The sequence below is a fragment of the Globicephala melas genome, chromosome 2 (assembly GCF_963455315.2).
Source record: "Globicephala melas chromosome 2, mGloMel1.2, whole genome shotgun sequence".
NCBI lineage: Eukaryota > Metazoa > Chordata > Mammalia > Artiodactyla > Delphinidae > Globicephala > Globicephala melas.
Window position 1 is genome coordinate 129677051 of NC_083315.2, and position 19435 is coordinate 129696485.

The 19435-nt window shown below is 36.4% G+C and overlaps 1 protein-coding gene across 6 annotated transcripts in view; it reads right to left on the reverse strand.

Moving 5' to 3' along the window:
* TXNDC16 (thioredoxin domain containing 16) overlaps window positions 1–19435 on the reverse strand; it is a 113575-nt gene that overhangs the window by 55331 nt on the left and 38809 nt on the right. For all 6 annotated transcript variants that reach the window (XM_060293619.1, XM_030854981.2, XM_060293617.1 and 3 more), the window contains 3 exons: window positions 17218–17368; window positions 832–998; window positions 383–443 (listed from right to left, as the gene is read on the reverse strand). In XM_060293619.1, the coding sequence (XP_060149602.1) occupies window positions 383–443; window positions 832–998; window positions 17218–17368 (379 nt within the window). The remainder of the gene's footprint in view (window positions 1–382; window positions 444–831; window positions 999–17217; window positions 17369–19435) is intronic.

Below are 19435 nucleotides of genomic sequence, written 5' to 3' on the forward strand. Positions count from 1 at the left end.
TAACTTGAGTTTTAATTTTTTTCTTGGCAGAGTAATGTAAAATTAAAGTAGGGAAAGATATTTAATATTTAATACTAAGCTTTAAAAAGAAACCTGCTATCATTGCTATGTATCTTGATGCAAAGACTATGATGATAATAAAAGAGTACAGGAGACACTTGGCATTCAAAAAAAATTAATAAAGAATACATATATATTTAAATAAACACACACACACACGGAGAGACAGAGTAACAGATGAAAAAAACACACCAAAATGTTAACAGCAATTATCTTTGAATAGTGGCAATTCACAGAATTTTCCTATAATAAGTGTATGTTACTTTAGGACCGCATGTATTAAATAAGCAGACACTGTAGACCAATATATAAAATGACTAACCTCTTCTGCTCTTTTGAAGACCACATTAGCATTCTGAGGAAAGTCCACTTCCAAAGAGTCCCTTTTTCAAAATGGAAATAAATGTTTTATGTTGTTAATCTCAAGAATAATAGTCATCCAGGATGTCAATCTAAAATAGAGCTGTAAGTTCTTATACTAAAAAATGTTTATGAAGAAAGATTACAATTTAGTGAGTCTGAGAAATTTTACACATAAACACAGATCAGATTTTCTACCCTCTGTCTTAATCTACAGCTTCATTTAGCAAAGTTTAAAGGTCTAAATATTAATCAAGCTGATAATTCAAGACTTTAGCTCAGCAACTGGTTTTAACTATATTAGAGTCCATTAGAGATCTGATTTTATTTATAAGTGAACAGATTGCCATATAAGAAAAATATTAGTGTTCTGCTAAATACAGTATAGTGACTACTTTATATCTAAAATACCTTAACAGGAGCAGAACTCCTGCTTTTCCCAGAAGACGCCAAGCAACCCATTCTGCAGTTGTTCTATCAGCTTCATATGTAGCTTGTTGACTAACAATAAAAACCAGTGGTAATCCTAGTTGAAGATGAACAGTTGAAACTTGTTGAGGATCTTCAGCAACTTCAGTCTTCATTTAGAAAAAGAACAAAACGTCTTTACTATGTGATAATAATGTTCCAACATTTGGATTTAAACGCTGCTAATTCTTATCAATAAGACGAGTGAAAAAACAAGTCTGTGAAATAAATCCATTAACATTAACAGAAATGGTCTCATGATTTTCTAAGTTTAATGCTCCCAGTGTACCTGTATAGTTTAAGCATTATGAAACTAACAAATTTTAGAAGGAGTTAAACAGAAATTTACAACCATAAAGGATAAGGATATTATAAAGAAATAAACAAAAAAACCAATAAAAAACCTGTGGTATTGATAAATAAAGAGAGAGATATTTGAAACAAAACAGAACAGATAACTAAGGAACAAATACTGACACATAAGAATTTAACATATAATGACATATTACGGAACAATGAGGAACATCTGAGTTGACATCAGCTTGAATATACACATCTAATTTCACCCCCTCCAGAAATCCCAGCACAACTACAGCAGTAGGATTTTTCAAAAGAGATAAACATGCATATGTGAAGAAAGGAAAAGAGAAAAGGCAGCAAAATTTTGGAAGCTGGAGAACAAAACCCTAAAGCCATGAGAGAGGAAAAGCTAAGAGACAATTTCACTTTAACTGCAGAATCCTAAAATTGCTCAGGAACTGTCACTGCCTGGCGTCTCTGGAACTGGGAGAGAAATATTGGAAGGGGAATGGCAGGAAGGCTCCAAAATAAGGAGGAACAGGTAAAACTTTTGAGGAAGCATTAGATCCCTAGATTCCCCTCCCCAACTCCATGAACTTAGGTCCCTCCCTCACACCAGAAGAAATCTGGCCGGACTGCAGGAACAGCTGAGAGTGGGAATACCATACCCAAAGCAGGGGGATTGAGTACCCAAATGCTGAGACTCCTTTAAGCCCTTTCCCACTCAGTTTCCAGTATGCTAGCAGCCAGACTTCTGTACACCAGCAGAAAACTGGAAGTTCCTTTTCTGGGGACCTTGAATAACCACAAGAAAAAGTCTAAAGCTACCGACATTGAGGTTCACCAGAAAGCAGCCCAGATCCAATCACCCTACGGAGCTCAGAGCTAACAAGTGCGATCTACAGCCTCAGAATTTCCAATCAGCTTTTTTAGTTTCAGATTCTAAATCATGAACAAGGAGTAACAAGCATCTAAGGAAAGCCTCTAACATGAAAGACAGAGACCAGAACAAACAGAAAAACAAGTAACGTGGAGGAAACAGACTATTCAGAAGAAGGTTCAGAAAACCACCACTGATAAGCTCAAAAGGATGGGAAGATAGACTATCCATAAAGAAATGAAAAATACAGTTGAATAAATCTGCCAGAAAGTATAGCAAAAGACAGATGGATAATAGAAAAGATAAAATTGAGGGACTAGTGCAAGGGGTCCAACATTCAAATAGGAGTCCCAGAAAGAGAGAAGGGAGAAAACAGAAGGGAAGAAATCATCACTGAAATACACACACAAGTTTCCCACAACTGAAGAAGCATGAGCTGCCAGATTGAAAGAGCCCACTGAGTAACCAGCAGAGTGGATAATAGCAGATACACGGGAAGATGCATTCCTGTAAAATTTCTAATTATTGAGGGTTTTTTTGATCATAAAAGTTTTCACAGAGAAATCTATATTTACCTATGGTAAGCAGAATTCTAAGATGGTCCCCAAGATTCCTGGTGTACATTTTGTATAATCCTAATTCCTTGAGTGTGGGTGATACTTATAGCAGAGTCATTCCCTGGATTAGGTCACACCATGTAAGACCGTCATAGCACAAAGGAGTGAGATTTGTCTGCTGGCTTTGAGGGAGAAAACTGCAATTTTTTGAGGGGGCCATGTGGTCAGGATCTGAGAACAGCCTGTAGGAGGTAAGAGCAACACCGGCCAACAGCCAGCGAGAAGGTGGGAACCTCAGTGCTACAACAACACATAGCTCAATTATGCCAAAACCTGAATGGGTATAACAGCCTGAAGGAGTAGAAAAGCCTGGTTTTTTCTTTGTGTATTTGGAGAACTATAAGAAATTTAGTATTAAAAAAGTAAAAAGGGGGAACAGACAGTAAGACTGGAGATCTGGCAAGGGGCCAAATCATTAAAAACTATATATATCCTCCTAAGAAGGTAGGGCTTTATTCTGTAAATAATTGGAAGCCAGTTAGGAACTGCAAAAATTATTGTAACAAGATCATATATGTGTATTTAAAATATATCACTATGTTTAAAAAAAAAAAGAAAAAAGGGACTTCCCTGGTGGTCCAGTGGTTAAGACTCTGGGGAACTAAGATCCCACATGCCATGTGGCCAAAAAAAACCAAAGAACAGAAACCAAAAAACATATACTAAAAACCAATGAATCCTACAATTTAAATGGGTGAATTAAATGATATGTGAACTATAGCTCAATAAAGATGTTTTATAAATAAATAAATAAATAAATAAAATAAAACATATCACTCTGCAAGCAACAGAGAGCATAAACTTATAGAGAGTGAAGTACAGGAATACAATATAGACCAGATCAGTTGTTATTGCTAAAATAGTACACGAGAGAGAGGGAGAACCTGGATTAAAGCGCTGGCTGTTAGGATGAAGAATTCAAAAGATATTTAAGATCTAAAATTAGATGCAGAGAGATGTAGGAGCTGAGAATGGTTTTCCAGGTTTCTGCCATGAATGACTGGACAATAAATTAACCAAGATAATGGAGCGAGAACAGATGGTAAAGGATAACACATTAATGCCAGACATGTAGAGCTTAGGAGAAAGACATCTAGTTAGTAGTTAAATATATGGGACAGGAACTCTGAGGAAACATCGGACCTGAAAATTCAAATCTGAGAATCAGTGTAGTTAATGCCATAGAAACAGATGAGGATGTGTTCCAAGCATCTATAACTGTGTATGTAGCAAAGCGCGCCAACACCTGATGGCTTAAAGTAACAAGAATCATTTATTTTGTCCATATGTCTGCAAGCTCATCTCTGGTCCACATTGCATTAGTGGGGCATTTCGACCGGAGGGTGAAGGTTCCACTTTAAAGATGGCTCATTCACTGGCTAGCAAGCTGTTGCTGACTATTATGAGCTCAGCCAGAACCGTGGGCTGCGGACCGCAATTCCTCTTCACATGACTTCTCCTCAGGCTTAATTTCACGGAAAAGTAGCTGGGTTTTAAGAATGAGCAATCAAAGAGAGCAAGGCAGAAGCACATGGCATTCTATGACACATAGCCTCAGAAGCCACATGTCATCATTTCAGCCTTATTCTACTGGTCAAGGCAGTCACAAAGGCGCAATCATGTTCAAGGAGAGAAGACACAGACCCTACCGCTGGACAGGCACATTGATTATGTCACATGATAAGGAGAGTTTATGAGATGGGAGAGTTGTTATTGCCATCTTTGGAAAATTTAATCAAAGTCTGATAGGATGAGGCTTTGGGGGGCTTGGAGAGAGAAGTGAGTATATTTTGCAAGTGGGACAGATATGAATTGTTGTAGTCAATGGTCTACTCTCTGGCTACAGTTTCCACCCCTATCCCATGCGAATAACACTTCTCTCCAAGATTTCCAAGCCTCATCCCATCAGACTTTGAGACCAATGCAAACTCGAAGATCTCATCATCTACATTCAGGTCTAGTGTGGTCTCTTGGATATAGCTCCTTGAGAACTGTTCCTCTCAATTTGAAGAAACGAATGAATGATTTTTCCCCATTCTCAATAGACAATGATGGAACAGGCAAAAGATAACCACTATACACATTACTGTTTGAAAGGGGAGAAAGCAGAAGCATAAAATGGTCATTAGTGTGTAGGGATTCTGAAGCCCATTCAGGCATATGGGCCAGTTCCTTGATTAGGGCTCAGTCCTGCTCCCTAAGGGTTTGTTGTCTGAGGCTCTGGGTTACATATTTGGGCTCTTGACCTGCCCTCCAACTCATCCTTTCTTGCTTACAAAAAAAGGGAGCCTGTGTTTGCAGCTGAGCAGATTTCTCAGTCATTTCCTGTCCATAGAATATGGGGAGTCTAAAGACTTCTTTTCATTTTGTGCTGTTTCTGTCCCTTTCCATACAAGCTGGTATACTTCTTCTAAAACCCCATGGTTCCTTAATTATAAAGTTATAATCCATTCCATTAGACAAAAGACAAAATTACAAATGTCCTTGATAGATAGAAAAAGTAATAGAGTAGTACCAAGAAGATTGCTAATAGTACCATAAAAATTACTAATAATTTTACATATCTATAAAAATATGTATATTTTTTAAATTATAAATTAGTATAAAATATACAAAAGTGACAGAAGCACTCTTGCACCAGGGGTGAGATTACAACTTAGAAATTTTCAAAAAACAATATAAGAAAATGAAGGACTCTAAGAGACTGCTATGAACGATTATACACCAACAAATTAGATAAACTAGAAGAAACTGATAAACTCCTAGACATATACACCTACCAAGACTAAATCAAGGACTTCCCTGGTGGTGCAGTGGTTAAGACTCCATGCTCCCACTGCAGGGGGCACAGGTTTGACCCCTGGTTGGGGAACTAAGATCCCATATGCCACACAGCATGGCCAAAAAAAAGACTGAATAAAGAAGAAATAGAAACTCTAAACATATAACTAGTAAGGAGAGACTGAATCAGCAATCAAAAATCTCCTAACATATTAAAGTGCAGGCAGAGATGACTTCACTGGAGAATTCTATCACACATTTCAAAAGAATTAATGCCAATCCTTCTCAAACTCTTCCAAAAAAATAAAGAGGAGGGAACACTTCCAAACTTATTGTATGAGGCCAACATTTTTCTCATACCAAAACCAGACAAAGATACTATAAGAAAAGAAAACTACAGACCAATATCCCTGATGAAAACTCATGCAAATATCCTCAATAAAATACTAATAAAATGCATTCAACAAAACTTTAAAAGGGTTAAACACCATGACCAAGAGGGACTGATTCCTGGGATGCAGGGATGGTTCAACATATGAAAATCAGCATTGGTTCAAGATGGCGGAGTAGAAGGACATGCTCTCACTCCCTCTTGCAAGAACACCAGAATCACAACTAACTGCTGAACAATCATCGACAGGAAAACACTGGAACTCACCAAAAAAGATACCCCACACCCAAAGACAAGGAGAAGCCACAATGAGACGGCTGGAGGGGCGCAAACACAATAAGATCAAATGCCATAACTGCTGCGTGGGTGACTCACAAACTGGAGAACACTTATACCACAGAAGGCCACCCACTGGAGTGAAGGTTCTGAGCCCCACGTCAGGCTTCCCAATCTGGGGGTCCAGCAACGAAAGGAGGAATTCCTAGAGAATCAGACTTTGAAGGCTAACGGGATTTGATTGCAGGACTTTGACAGGACTGGGGGAAACAGAGACTTTACTCTTGGTGGGCACACACAAACTAGTGTGTGCATCAGGACCCAGGGAAAGGAGCAGTGACCCCATAGGAGACTGAATAAGATCTACCTGCTAGTGTTGGAGGGTCTCTTGCAGAGGTGGGGGTGGCTGTGTCTCACCATGAGGACAAGGACACTGGCAGCAGAAGTTCTGGGAATTACTCCTTGGCGTGAGAACTCCCAGAGTCCGCCATTAGCCCCCGCAAAGAGCTCGGGGAGGCTCCAGAGTTGGGTCGCCTCAGGCCAAACAACCAACAAGGAGGGAACCCAGCCCCACCCATCAGCAGACAAGTGGATTAAGTTTTACTAAGCTCTGCCCACCAAAGCAACAGCCAGCTCTACCCACCACCAGTCCCTCCCATCAGGAAACTTGCACAAGCCTCTTAGATAGCCTCATCCACCAGAGGGCAGACAGCAGAAGCAAGAAGAACTACAATCCTGTAGCCTGTGGAACAAAAACCACATTCACAGAAAGATAGACAAGATGAAAAGGCAGAGGGCTATGTACCAGATGAAGGAACAAGATAAAACCCCAGGAAAACAACTAAATGAAGTGGATATAGTCAACCTTCCAGAAAAAGAATTCAGAATGATAGTGAAGATGATCCAGGACCTCAGAAAAAGAATGGAGGCAAAGATTGAGAAGATGCAAGAAATGTTTAAAAAAGACCTAGAAGAATTAAAGAACAAACAAACAGAGATGAACAACACAATAACTGAAATGAAAAATACACTAGAAGCAATCAATAGCAGAATAAATGAGGCAGAAGAAAGGATAAGTGACCTGGAAGACAAAATGGTGGAATTCACTGCTGCCGAACAGAATAAAAAAAAAGAATGAAAAGAAATGAAGACAGCCTAAGAGACTTCTGGGAAAACATTAAGTGCAACAACATTCACATTACAGAGGTCCCAGAAGGGGAAGAGAGAGAGAAAGGACCTGAGAAAATATTTGAAGGGATTATATTCAAAAACTTCCCTAACATGGGAAAGGAAATAACCACCCAAGTCCGGGAAGTGCAGAGAGTTCCAGGCAGGATAAACCCAAGGAGAAACATGACGCGACACATAGGAATCAAATTGGCAAAAATTAAAGACAAAGAAAAATTATAGAAAGCAACAAGGGAAAAATGACAAATACCATACAAGGGAACTCCCATAAGGTTAACAACTGATTTCTCAGCAGAAACTCTACAAGCCAGAAGGGAGTGGAACGATATACTTAAAGTGATGAAAGGGAAGAACCTAGAGCCAAGATTACTCTACCTGGCAAGGATCTCATTCAGATTCGATGGAGAAATCAAAAGCTTTACAGACAAGCAAAAGCTAAGAGAATTCAGCACCACCAAACCAGCTCTACAACAAATGCTAAAGGAACTCCTCTAAGTGGGAAACACAAGAGAAGAAAAGGACCTACAAAAACAAACCCAAAACAATTAAGGAAATGGTCATAGGAACATACATATCAATAATTACTTTAAATGTGAAGGGATTAAATGCTCCAACCAAAAGTCACAGGATTGCTGAATGGACACAAAAACAAGACCCATATTCATGCTGTCTACAACAGACCCACGTCAGACCTAGGGACAAATTCAGACTGAAAGTGAGGTGATGGAAAAAGATATTCCATGCAAATGGTAATCAAAAGAAAGCTGGAGTAGCAATACTCATATCAGATAAAATAGACTTTAAAATAAAGAATGTTACAAGAGACAAAGAAGAACACTACATAATGATCAAGGGATCAATCCAAGAAGAGGATATAACAATTGTAAATATATATGCACCCAACATAGGAGCACCTCAATGCATAAGGCAACTGCTAACAGCTATAAAAGAGGAAATCGACAGTAACACAATAGTGGGGGACTTTAACACCTGACTTACACCAATGGACAGATCATCCAAACAGAAAATTAATAAGGAAACACAAGCTTTAAATGACGCAATAGACCAGATAGATTTAATTGATATATATAGGAAATTCCATCCAAAAACAGCAGATTACACTTTATTCTCGAGTGTGCATGGAACATTCACCAGGACAGATCACATCTTGGGTCACAAATAAAGCCTCAGTAAATTTAAGAAAACTGAAATCATATCAAGCATCTTTTCTGACCACAACACTATGAGATTAGAAATCAATCACAGGGAAGAAAACGTAAAAAACACAAACACATGGAGGCTAAACAATACATTACTAAATATCCAACAGATCACTGAAGAAATAGAAGAGGAAATCAAAAAATACCTACAGAAAAATGATACTGAAAACACGACAATCCAAAACCTATGGGATGCAGCAAAAGCAGTTCTAAGAGGGAAGTTTATAGCTATACAAACCTACCTCAAGAAACAAGAAAAATCTCACATAAACAATCTATCCTTATACCTAAAGGAGCTAGAGGAAGAAGAACAAACAAAACCCAAAGTTAGCAGAAGGAAGGAAATCGTAAAGATCAGAGCAGAAATAAATGAAATAGAAACAAAGAAAACAATAGCAAAGATCAATAAAACTAAAAGCCGGTTCTTTGAGAAGATAAACAACATTGATAAACCATTAGCCAGACTCATCAAGAAAAAGAGGGAGAGGACTCAAATCAATAAAATTGGAAATGAAAAAAGAGAAGTTACAACAGACACTGCAGAAATACAAAGCATCCTAAGAGACTACTACAAGCAACTATATGCCAACAAAATGGACAACCTGGAAGAAATGGACAAATTCTTAGAAAGGTATAGCCTTCCAAGATTGAACAAGGAAGAAATAGAAAATATGAACAGACCAATCACAAGTAATGAAATTGAAACTGTGATTAAAAATCTTCCAACAAACAAAAGCCCAGGACCAGATGGTTTCACAGGTGAATTCTATCAAACATTTAGAGAAGAGCTAACACCCATCTTTCTCAAACTCTTCCAAAAAACTGCAGAGGAAGGAACACTCCCAAACTCATTCTATGAGGCCACCATCACCCTGATATGAAAACCAAAGATACTACCAAAAATGAAAATTACAGACCAATATCACTGATGAATATAGATGCAAAAATCCTCAATGAAATACTAGCAAACAGAATCCAACAACACATTAAAAGGATCACACACCATGATCAAGTGGGATTTACCCCAGGGATGCAAGCATTCTTCAATATATGCAAACCAATCAATGTGATACACCATATTAACAAATTGAAGAATAAAAACCATATGATCATCTCAATAGATGCAGAAAAAGCCTTTGACAAAATTCAACACACATTTATCATAAAAATTCTCCAGAAAGTGGGCATAGAGGGAACCTACCTCAACATAATGGAAGCCATATATGACAAACCCATAGCAAACATCATTCTCAATGGTGAAAAACTGAAAGCATTTCCTCTAAGATCAGGAACAAGACAAGGATGTCCACTCTCGCCACTATTATTCAACATAGTTTTGGAAGTCCTAGCCTTGGCAATCAGAGAAGAAAAAGAAATAAAAGGAATATAAATTGTAAAAGAAGAAGTAAAACTGTCAGTGTTTGCAGATGACATGACACTATACATAGAGAATCGTATACATAGAGATTCCTAAAGATGCCACCAGAAAACTACTAGAGCTAATCAATGAATTTGGTAGAGCTGCAGAATACAAAATTAATGCACAGAAATCTCTGGCATTCCTATACACTAATGAAAAATCTGAAAGAGAAATTAAGGAAACACTCCCATTTACTATTGCAACAAAAAGAATAAAATACCTAGGAATAAACCTATCTAGGGAGACAAAAGACCTGTATGTAGAAAACTATAAGACACTGTTGAAAGAAATTAAAGATGATACCAACAGATGGAGAGATATACCATATTCTTGGATTGGAAGAATCAGTATTGTGAAAATGACTATACTACCCAAAGCAATCTACAGATTCAATGCAATCCCTATCAAATTACCAATGGCCTTTTTTTTACAGAACTAGAACAAACAATCTTCAAATTTGTATGGAGACACAAAAGACCCCGAATAGCCAAAGCAGTCTTGAGGGAAAAAAACGGAGCTGGAGGAATCAGACTCCCTGACTTCAGACTATACTACAAAGCTACAGTATTAAACGTAATATGGAAGTGACACAAAAACAGAAATATAGATCAATGGAACAGGATAGAAAGCCCAAAGCTAAACCCATGCTCCTACGGTCAACTAATCTATGACAAAGGAGGCAAGGATATACAATGGAGAAAAGACAGCCTCTTCAATAAGTGGTGCTGGGAAAACTGGACAGCTACATGAAAAAGAATGAAATTAGAACACTCCATAACACCATACACAAAAATAAACTCAAAATAGATTAGAGATGTAAATGTAAGACTGGACACTATAAAACTTTTAGAGGAAAACATAGGAGGAACATTCTTTGACATAAATCACAGCAAGATCTTCTTTGATCCACCTCCTAGAGTAATGGAAATAAAAACAAAAATAAACAAATGGGACCTAATGAAATTTAAAAGCTTTTGCAAAGCAAAGGAAACTACAAACAAGATGAAAAGACAACCCTCAAAATGGGAAAAAATATTTGCAAGCAAATCAGTGGACAAAGAATTAATCTCCAAAATATATAAACAGCTCATGCAGCTCAATATTAAAAAAAAAAAAAAAACCCAATCCAAAAATGGGCAGAAGACCTAAATAGATGTTTCTCCAAAGAGGACATACAGATGGTCAAGAAGCACATGAAAAGCTGCTCAACGTCACTAATTATTAGAGAAATGCAAATCAAAACTACAATGAGGTATCACCTCACACCAGTTAGAATGCGCATCATCAGAATATCTACAAACGACAAATGCTGGAGGGGGTGTGGTGAAAAGGGAACCCTCTTGCACTGTTGGTGGGAATGTAAATTGATACAGCCACTATGGAGAACAGTATGGAGGTTCCTTTAAAAACTACAAATAGAATTACCATATGACCCAGCAATCCCACTACTGGGCATATACCCAGAGAAAACCATAATTCAAAAAGACACATGCACCCCAATGTTCATTGCAGCATTATTTACAATAGCCAGGTCATGAAAGCAACCTAAATGTCCATTGATAGACAAATGGATAAAGAAGATGTGGTACATATATAGAATGGAATATTACTCAGCCATAAAAAGGAATGAAATTGGGTCATTTGTAGAGACGTGGATGGACCTACAGACTGTCGTACAGAGTGAAGTAAGTCAGAAAGAGAAAAACAAATATCATATGTTAACACATATATGTGGAACCTAGAAAAATGGTACAGATGCACTGGTTTGCAAGGCAGAAATAGAGACACGGATGTAGAGAAAAAACTTATGGACACCAACGGGGGAAAACGGCGGGGGGCGGGGTTGGTGGTGGTAGTGGTGTGATGAATTGAGAGATTGGGATTGACATGTATACACCGATGTGTATAAAATGGATGACTAATAAGTACATGCTGTATAAAAAAATAAATAAAAGAAAATTCAAAAAAACAGGAAACCTCTTAAAGAAATTGAAAATAGAGGAAAAAACTAAATTTTAGTTTTGATTGCTATTCAAATGTAAACATTTTCCATCAATAGCTAATTTTCTATGTGGGTGTATGTAGCATCTTTGCCCTATTTTGATATTATATTTTTACCACAGTAAAATAATTATGTACACATGTAATAAAAAATATGAAAATCAATAAATGTAACACACCTCATTAACATAACAATGGTCAAAAATCACATAATCATCTCAATTGATGCAGAAAAAGCATCTGACATAATTCAACACTCTTTCATGATAAAAACATTAAAAAACTAGGAAGAGAACCTCAACATAATAAATGTGATATGTGAAAAGTGTACAGCTAACATACTCAATGGTGAAAAACTGAATGTTTTTCCTCTAAGATCAGGAACAAGGCAAGGATGTCCACTCTTGCCACTTCTATTCAACATAGTACTGGAAGTCCTACCCAGAGCAACTAGGCAAGAAAAAGAAATAAGCATTTGAATTGGAAAGGTAGAAATAAAATTATCTCTGTTCACAGATGACATGGTCTTATATGTAGAAAACCCTAAAGATTCCACAAAAATACTATTAGAACTAATGAATAAATTCAGCAACATTGCAGGATACAAAATCAACCCTCAAAAATCAGTTGTGGGGCTTCCCTGGTGGCGCAGTGGTTGAGAGTCCGCCTGTCGATGCAGGGGACACAAGTTCGTGCCCTGATCTGGGAAGATCCCATATGCTGCAGAGCGGCTGGGCCCATGAGCCATGGCCGCTGAGCCTGCGCGTCCAGAGCCTGTGCTCTGCAACCGGAGAGGCCACAGCAGTGAGAGGCCCGTGTACCGCAAAAAAAAAAAAAAAAAAAAAATCAGTTGTGTTTCTTACACTAACAATGAACAATATGAAAAGAAAACTAAGAAAATAATCCCATTTATAAGAGTATCAAAAAGAATTAAATACTTAGGAATAAGCTTAACCAAGGAAGTGAAAGACATACATTGAAAACTACAAAACATTGCTGAAAGAAAGAAAAGAAGACAAAAATAAATGGAAGGACATCCCATTCATGTTCATGTTCTTGGATTGGATATAACATTATTAAAATACTACCCATACTACCCAGTCATCCAGAGATTCAATTCAATCCCTCTCAAAATCCCAATGGCATTTTTGCAGAAATAGAAAAGCCATCCTAAAATACATATGGAATCTCAAGGGACCTTAAATAACCAAAACAATCTTGAGAAAGAAGAACAAAGCTGGGGCCTCACACTTCCTGATTTCAAAACATATTACAAAGCTACAGTAACCAAAACAGTGTAGTATTGGCATAAAGACAGACATATAGACTAATGGAACAAAATAGAGAGCCCAGAAATAAACCCTTGCATATATGGTCAACTGATCTTTGACAAGGGCACTAAGGCTATATAACGGGGAAAGGATAGTCTCTTCAACAGATGGTGTTGGGAAAACTAGATATCCACATGCAAAAGAATCAAGAGGAAGCCTCATCTTACACCACATACAAAAATTAACTCAAAATGAATTAGAGATCTAAATGTAGAAAATGAAAGTATAAAACTCCTGGAAGAAAACAGAGGGAAATCTTCATAACATTGGAATGGAAATGATTTCCTGAAAATGACACCACAAGCACAGGCAACAAAAGCAAAACCAAACAAATGGAACTACACCAAACTTAAAAATGTCTGCACAGCCAAGGGAACAATAAACAGAGTGGAAAAGTAACCTATGAAATGGGAGAAAATATTGCAAATCATGTATCAGACAAGGTGTTAATATCCAGAATATTTAAAGAACTCCTACAACTTAACAACAGTAATAAAAATAACCAATTAAAAAACAGGCAAAGGACTTACACAGATATTTCTCCAAAGAAGATATATAAATGGCCAAAAAGCATATGAAAAGATGCTCCATATCACTAATCATCAATGAAACACAAATCAAAACAACAATGAAATATCACCTCTCAATCATTAGGATGGCTAATATTTAAAAAACAATAACAAAAACAACAGAAAACAACAAGTATGAGCAAGGATGTAGAGAAAAATGGAACTCTTGCACACTGCTGGCAGCAATGTAACGTGGTGTAGCTACTATGGAAAACAGTACAGAGATTCCTCAAAAAATCAAAAATAGAACTACCATATGATCCAGCAATCCTATTTCTGGGTATATATCCAAAAGAAAACAGAATCTCCAAGAGATATTTGCACACCCATGTTCATTGTAGCATTATTCACAATAGTCAAGATGTATAAGCAACTTAGAACATCCATCAATGGATGAATGGATCAGTAAAATGTGATATTGATACATATACATCTGTATACACACACACACACACACACACACACACACACAATGGAATATTATTTGGTCTTAAAAAAGAAGGAAATCCTAACAAATACTACAACATGGATGAACCTTGAGGACATCATGCTAAGTGAAATGAGCTAATTATAAAAAGACATACTGTGGGCTTCCCTGGTGGCGCAGTCGTTGAGGGTCCGCCTGCCGATGCAGGGGACATGGGTTCGTGCCCCGGTACGGGAAGATCCCACATGCCATGGAGCGGCTGGGCCCGTGAGCCATGGCCGCTGGGCCTGCATGTCCGGAGCCTGTGCTCCACAACGGGAGAGGCCACAACAGTGAGAGGCCCACGTACCGCAAAAAAAAAAAAAAAAGACATACTGCATGATTCTATTTATAAGAGGTCTCTAAAGTAACCAAACTCACAGAAGCAGAAAGTAGAATGGTGGTTGCCAGGGCTGAGGAGAGAATAGGGGAGTTGTTTCTGAATGGATACAGAGTTTCAGTCATTCAAGATGGAAAAGTTATAGAGATCTGTTGTACAACAACGTGCATATAGTGAACAATACTGTACTGTATATTTGTAAAAATTGTGAAGAGGGTAAATTGCATTTTTTGCCACAATGAAAAAAAAAGATATGAGACAATAATGTCAGGAGCCAACACCTTGCTATATAATATTGTACACTGCCACGTAAGCCTGCAAGAAATAATAGAAGCTAACTGAATAAACCATAATAGCATCCTTCTAATTACCTATATAAGAATAGGCTTAAATTAAGTCAAGTGTTTTGGATCTGTCTGAGACAGAGCTCTCTCAGATGCACAAACAAACAATAAATAAAAATTTATAGGAAAATGATTATATAATAATTTATCTATTTTAAAATATTTTATCAGGTATTTGCACTTGAAGATTCTTCCTAGTATTCAGATACAAATTTTCTATCAGAATAAACTGATCATAGAGAAGATCATCAGCATTCCAAAATGTCCTTGGTATTAGCCAACAGCACAATAATTGTACCATTTTCCCATCTGTTTTCATTGCTGGGAATCTTAAGAAGGCATCTAGGGTAACTCCATGCCTGCCAGAATCTCACTTAATTGACCTAAGATTGAAATCACTTAAAATTCCTATGATTAAGATTTATTCTCAGCTTGTCAAGACTTAAAATGACATGCCCCTATCATGATTATAAGACGCAGTTGTGCTTTTATATCTACAATAATTAAACACATTTGTATTTACTTAAAATAGACACAAATATACACACACAACTACACACACAAAAACTCCAACCTGCATCTATTTTCCCATGCTTAGAAGTAAAATAATGCATATAATTGCAGTGATCATGCATCCAGAGTTTACCAGAAGTCTGAATCCCAGTTTCCATTTTTTATTAATGTTTATAGATAATGTCTACTGGTGAATAGATAAAATCCTGAGAATTCTTAATATCTTAACATTGGAAGAAAAGGAAATGAGGAGAGAAATGGTGAAGAACTGTACAAGGAACTGACCTGGGCTTTGTGGTGAAATGGAAGATCAAACCAAATTCAGAGGACTATCTCCCCATGGAAATAAGATAAATGTCCCCTCTCATCCCCCAGGGAAAGGAAAGGAAAAAAGATTTACATACTGCTTTTTTTTTTAGTTGTTTGAAGCCAAAATCTAACCAAATAAAAACTGACCAAAATAAAGAACTCAGGAATGAAGCCAGTAAAATTGGGACTGGTGAGCTCTGAATCTATTTAAATGTGGAAGAAAGGCTTTTTTTTTAAGTGGGAATTATGGTTATAGAACACAATATAAATATTATAACCTTTACAATGTAAAATAACACAAAACTAAAATCTGGAGGATAAGAGGAGCTGAGATGGAAATAAATGTAAGAAGTTAGTATTCTCATCTTTCACAGCAAGGAGTAAATCAATATTAGCTAAAATACAAATATGTAGTTTTTTAAATAATGATTTTCATTTCTTAATGTTTTTCATAATCACTTCAACACTTAAGACAATATTTCCTAAAAAGCCCTCTGATGAAGAAACAATTTCTCAAAAGTTCCATAATTCCTCTAGTTTCACATCAGTTTCTTTCTCTTCTATTAAATTCAAATAAGATAAAATATAATGTTTCTTACTATAAAGTAACTCATGTAATATATGTCCATTAATCCATTCATCCCTCTATCTGTATGTATCTATATGGATGCAGAGATGACTGGTGTGCATCTAACAGTTCATTTCTGAATGATGGGAACTGGTGGCTTTTAAAATTTTTATTCTTTATACTTTGCTGCACTGTTTGGATTATTTATGGCACATATGCACAATTTTTATTTAAAAAGGACATAGTGAGTGAGAAGGCCTACTGAAGGTTTTACATATGCTCAGGACAACCCTTCGAACTTTCAGAGAGAAAAGTCTGCTGATCACCTACTGAGTCTAAAATTCTTCCAGGCTGACAGTAAGGAAAGTGGGGCACTGGAAATGTTATAGTTCCAATATTTAGGAACTTTTAAAACAGGGATCAAAACATTCACAAAAGAGGTCTTTTCTTAACCCATGATGTAATTAATCTTCATGATCTTAGAATGGTCACAGTTCTTTATAACTACCACTGAATATTTCCACAGTTCATTACAACTACCATTATAATTACAGTGCTATATTGGATTTCAAAACAACAACACTTCAAGGCATTTTCAAAACAACAACACTTCAAGGCATTAAAATATCATTTTATGAATACATAGTCTATCTTCTATTCTACCTTTAATAAGGTACTACTCCTAAATCTGCCTAAATGAAATAAATATGTCCAAGGGGAATAGATATAGCTCATCTAAGTAAAATGCATATCTGTGAATCAAAACAATAAATCTTATATATGAATTATCTAATATACTTAAATAAGACACATACCAGCAGAGGTGCTTCCATTGTTTTAATAAAACGATGAATGTTCAGTGTAGTCAATGACTGTTCCATTAGTGTTCTCCTACATTGCTGGGTCAAGTCCAAGACTGGTTTACAATGAAAAAAATAGAGATGTGCATATTCTATATCTTCAGTGCTGTAAATTAAAAATTAGGGACAGACCCACTTGAAGTTCAACGTGTGATCCTTCTACCATGCAGAAAGATATAACAAATCTCTTTGTCCATGCTTTTGAATTACTGTTTTGGTAAAATCCTAAAACAGTATAACAAAATAAAACGGACCTAAGCAAAAAAGAGGATATAAGAAATTTCTGAGTTGTATAAACATTTTTTTTTCCTGAATTCTTTCATATGGTAGCTTCTAAATTAGAGACAGGTCTACACAATCTTTTTTTTTAGATAAAAGACTGTCACCTTGAGGACAATGAGATTATTTTAAAGTATAGTAGCTTTTCTATAGCTGTGCTAAATAAATAAAGCTTTGTAACATGAATTTTCTAGGTTTAATTTAAACCCAAATCTGTTTTGAATAAACTTCAGCCAAAACATACCTTAAGATAGAAACCATGTGACACTTTGTGGGAGTTAGTGAGTTTGTATCTGAAATATTACAAAACTCAGCAAATATGGCTTATAATTTGAGTTCTGGCATTCCCTTCAATATGAGAACTCAAGATAAACTTATAGTGAGTAAGTAAGGTTTGCCAAAATTAAAATAGCATTTTATAAATCTCCATATGGCATTAGTAGAGTTTGGCAAAATACTGCAAATTTTTATTTTTACAATATTATTTTAATTCTTGATGCATGCTTCAACTGAGCTCCAAGATTCACTGATTTCAAATTTAATTGCAAAGTAATTTCTAATAGATTCAGTGATTAAAGAAATGATCATTCAAAGATTACTTAATGCCTACACTGTTAGGCCCTATGCTAAATATAAGAGAATAAGATGAATAAGATGATTCAAATCCTTGAGGGACTTAGGCTAAAGGACATATATTTAGTAAAAAAATGAAAATGTGATTCATAAGTGCTAGAATATACAAAGTGCTATGAGAAACAAAGAAATATTTAATTCTGCCTTAAGTCAGGAAAGAGAAGAAAGGGAAGGGAAGGGAAGGGAGATCATCATAGAGACTGAAAACAGTAAGAGAGAATGACTTCTCCAAGAAGATAAGACTAATGGGTATTTCAGACAAAAGGAACTATATAGCCAAGACCCAAACAAAGTATATAACTTTTTGAGAAGAATAGTAAATAGTCACATATTGCTGAAAGGAAAGTGTTGAGAGCAAGAGGACCCAGCTGAGGTGGACTACCTATCATAACCTCTGAAATAATAAAATAATGTTGGAAAGTTATTTAATCAGGGATCATTTGGTTGTAGGTAACAGACACCAAAAAGGTGGGAGTGAGGGGGATTTACTGGTAGTTTAGAAGAGCATCTCACAGAATACAAGGAAAATTCAAGTAACTGGATCACAGGATAAATGTATATAGATCTGAACAGCAAGAGTTCAGGGACATTTGGCCATCAACACTTTTTACCTCCCCACTCTCTCTGCTTTACTTCTACATGAGCAAAACATTCCTGCGGGCAAGAGAGCCAAAATGCTGTATAGTCCAGCTTCTCCATGCCCAATTCCAAGTTCCTAGAAAAAGGTATCTTATCTGCTCAGGTAAGTCCATGGATTGGATGACTCTAGGTCAGATGGCCACCTCCAACTTAACTGACTGTGATATGTATGAGGTAGGGGTAACACCCTTCTTAGCCTATACACAGATTCTTTAAGAAGGGAATATGGGGAGGTAGCAGAAAGTACTGGTGTCTCTACAGCACGCTACCTCTTGTTCTACCTATCACATATACCCTTCTTTTTTTATTTTTTTTACCATTTAAAAAAAATTATTGGAGTATTTTTTACAATGTTGTATTTACAATGTTGTATTTACAATGTTGTATTAGTTTCAGGTGTATAGCAAAGTGAATCAGATATATACATATATATATATATATCCACTCTTTTTTAGATTCTTTTCCCATATAGGCCATTACAGAGCATATATACCCTTCTTAACCGACATTTCAAACATACTCAGGCCCAACATGATATAACAATTAATATACTAGATTATTCAATGTTATAGCCCCAGCAACTAGAATAGTGCCTAGAACATAGAAGGCATTCAATAAATAT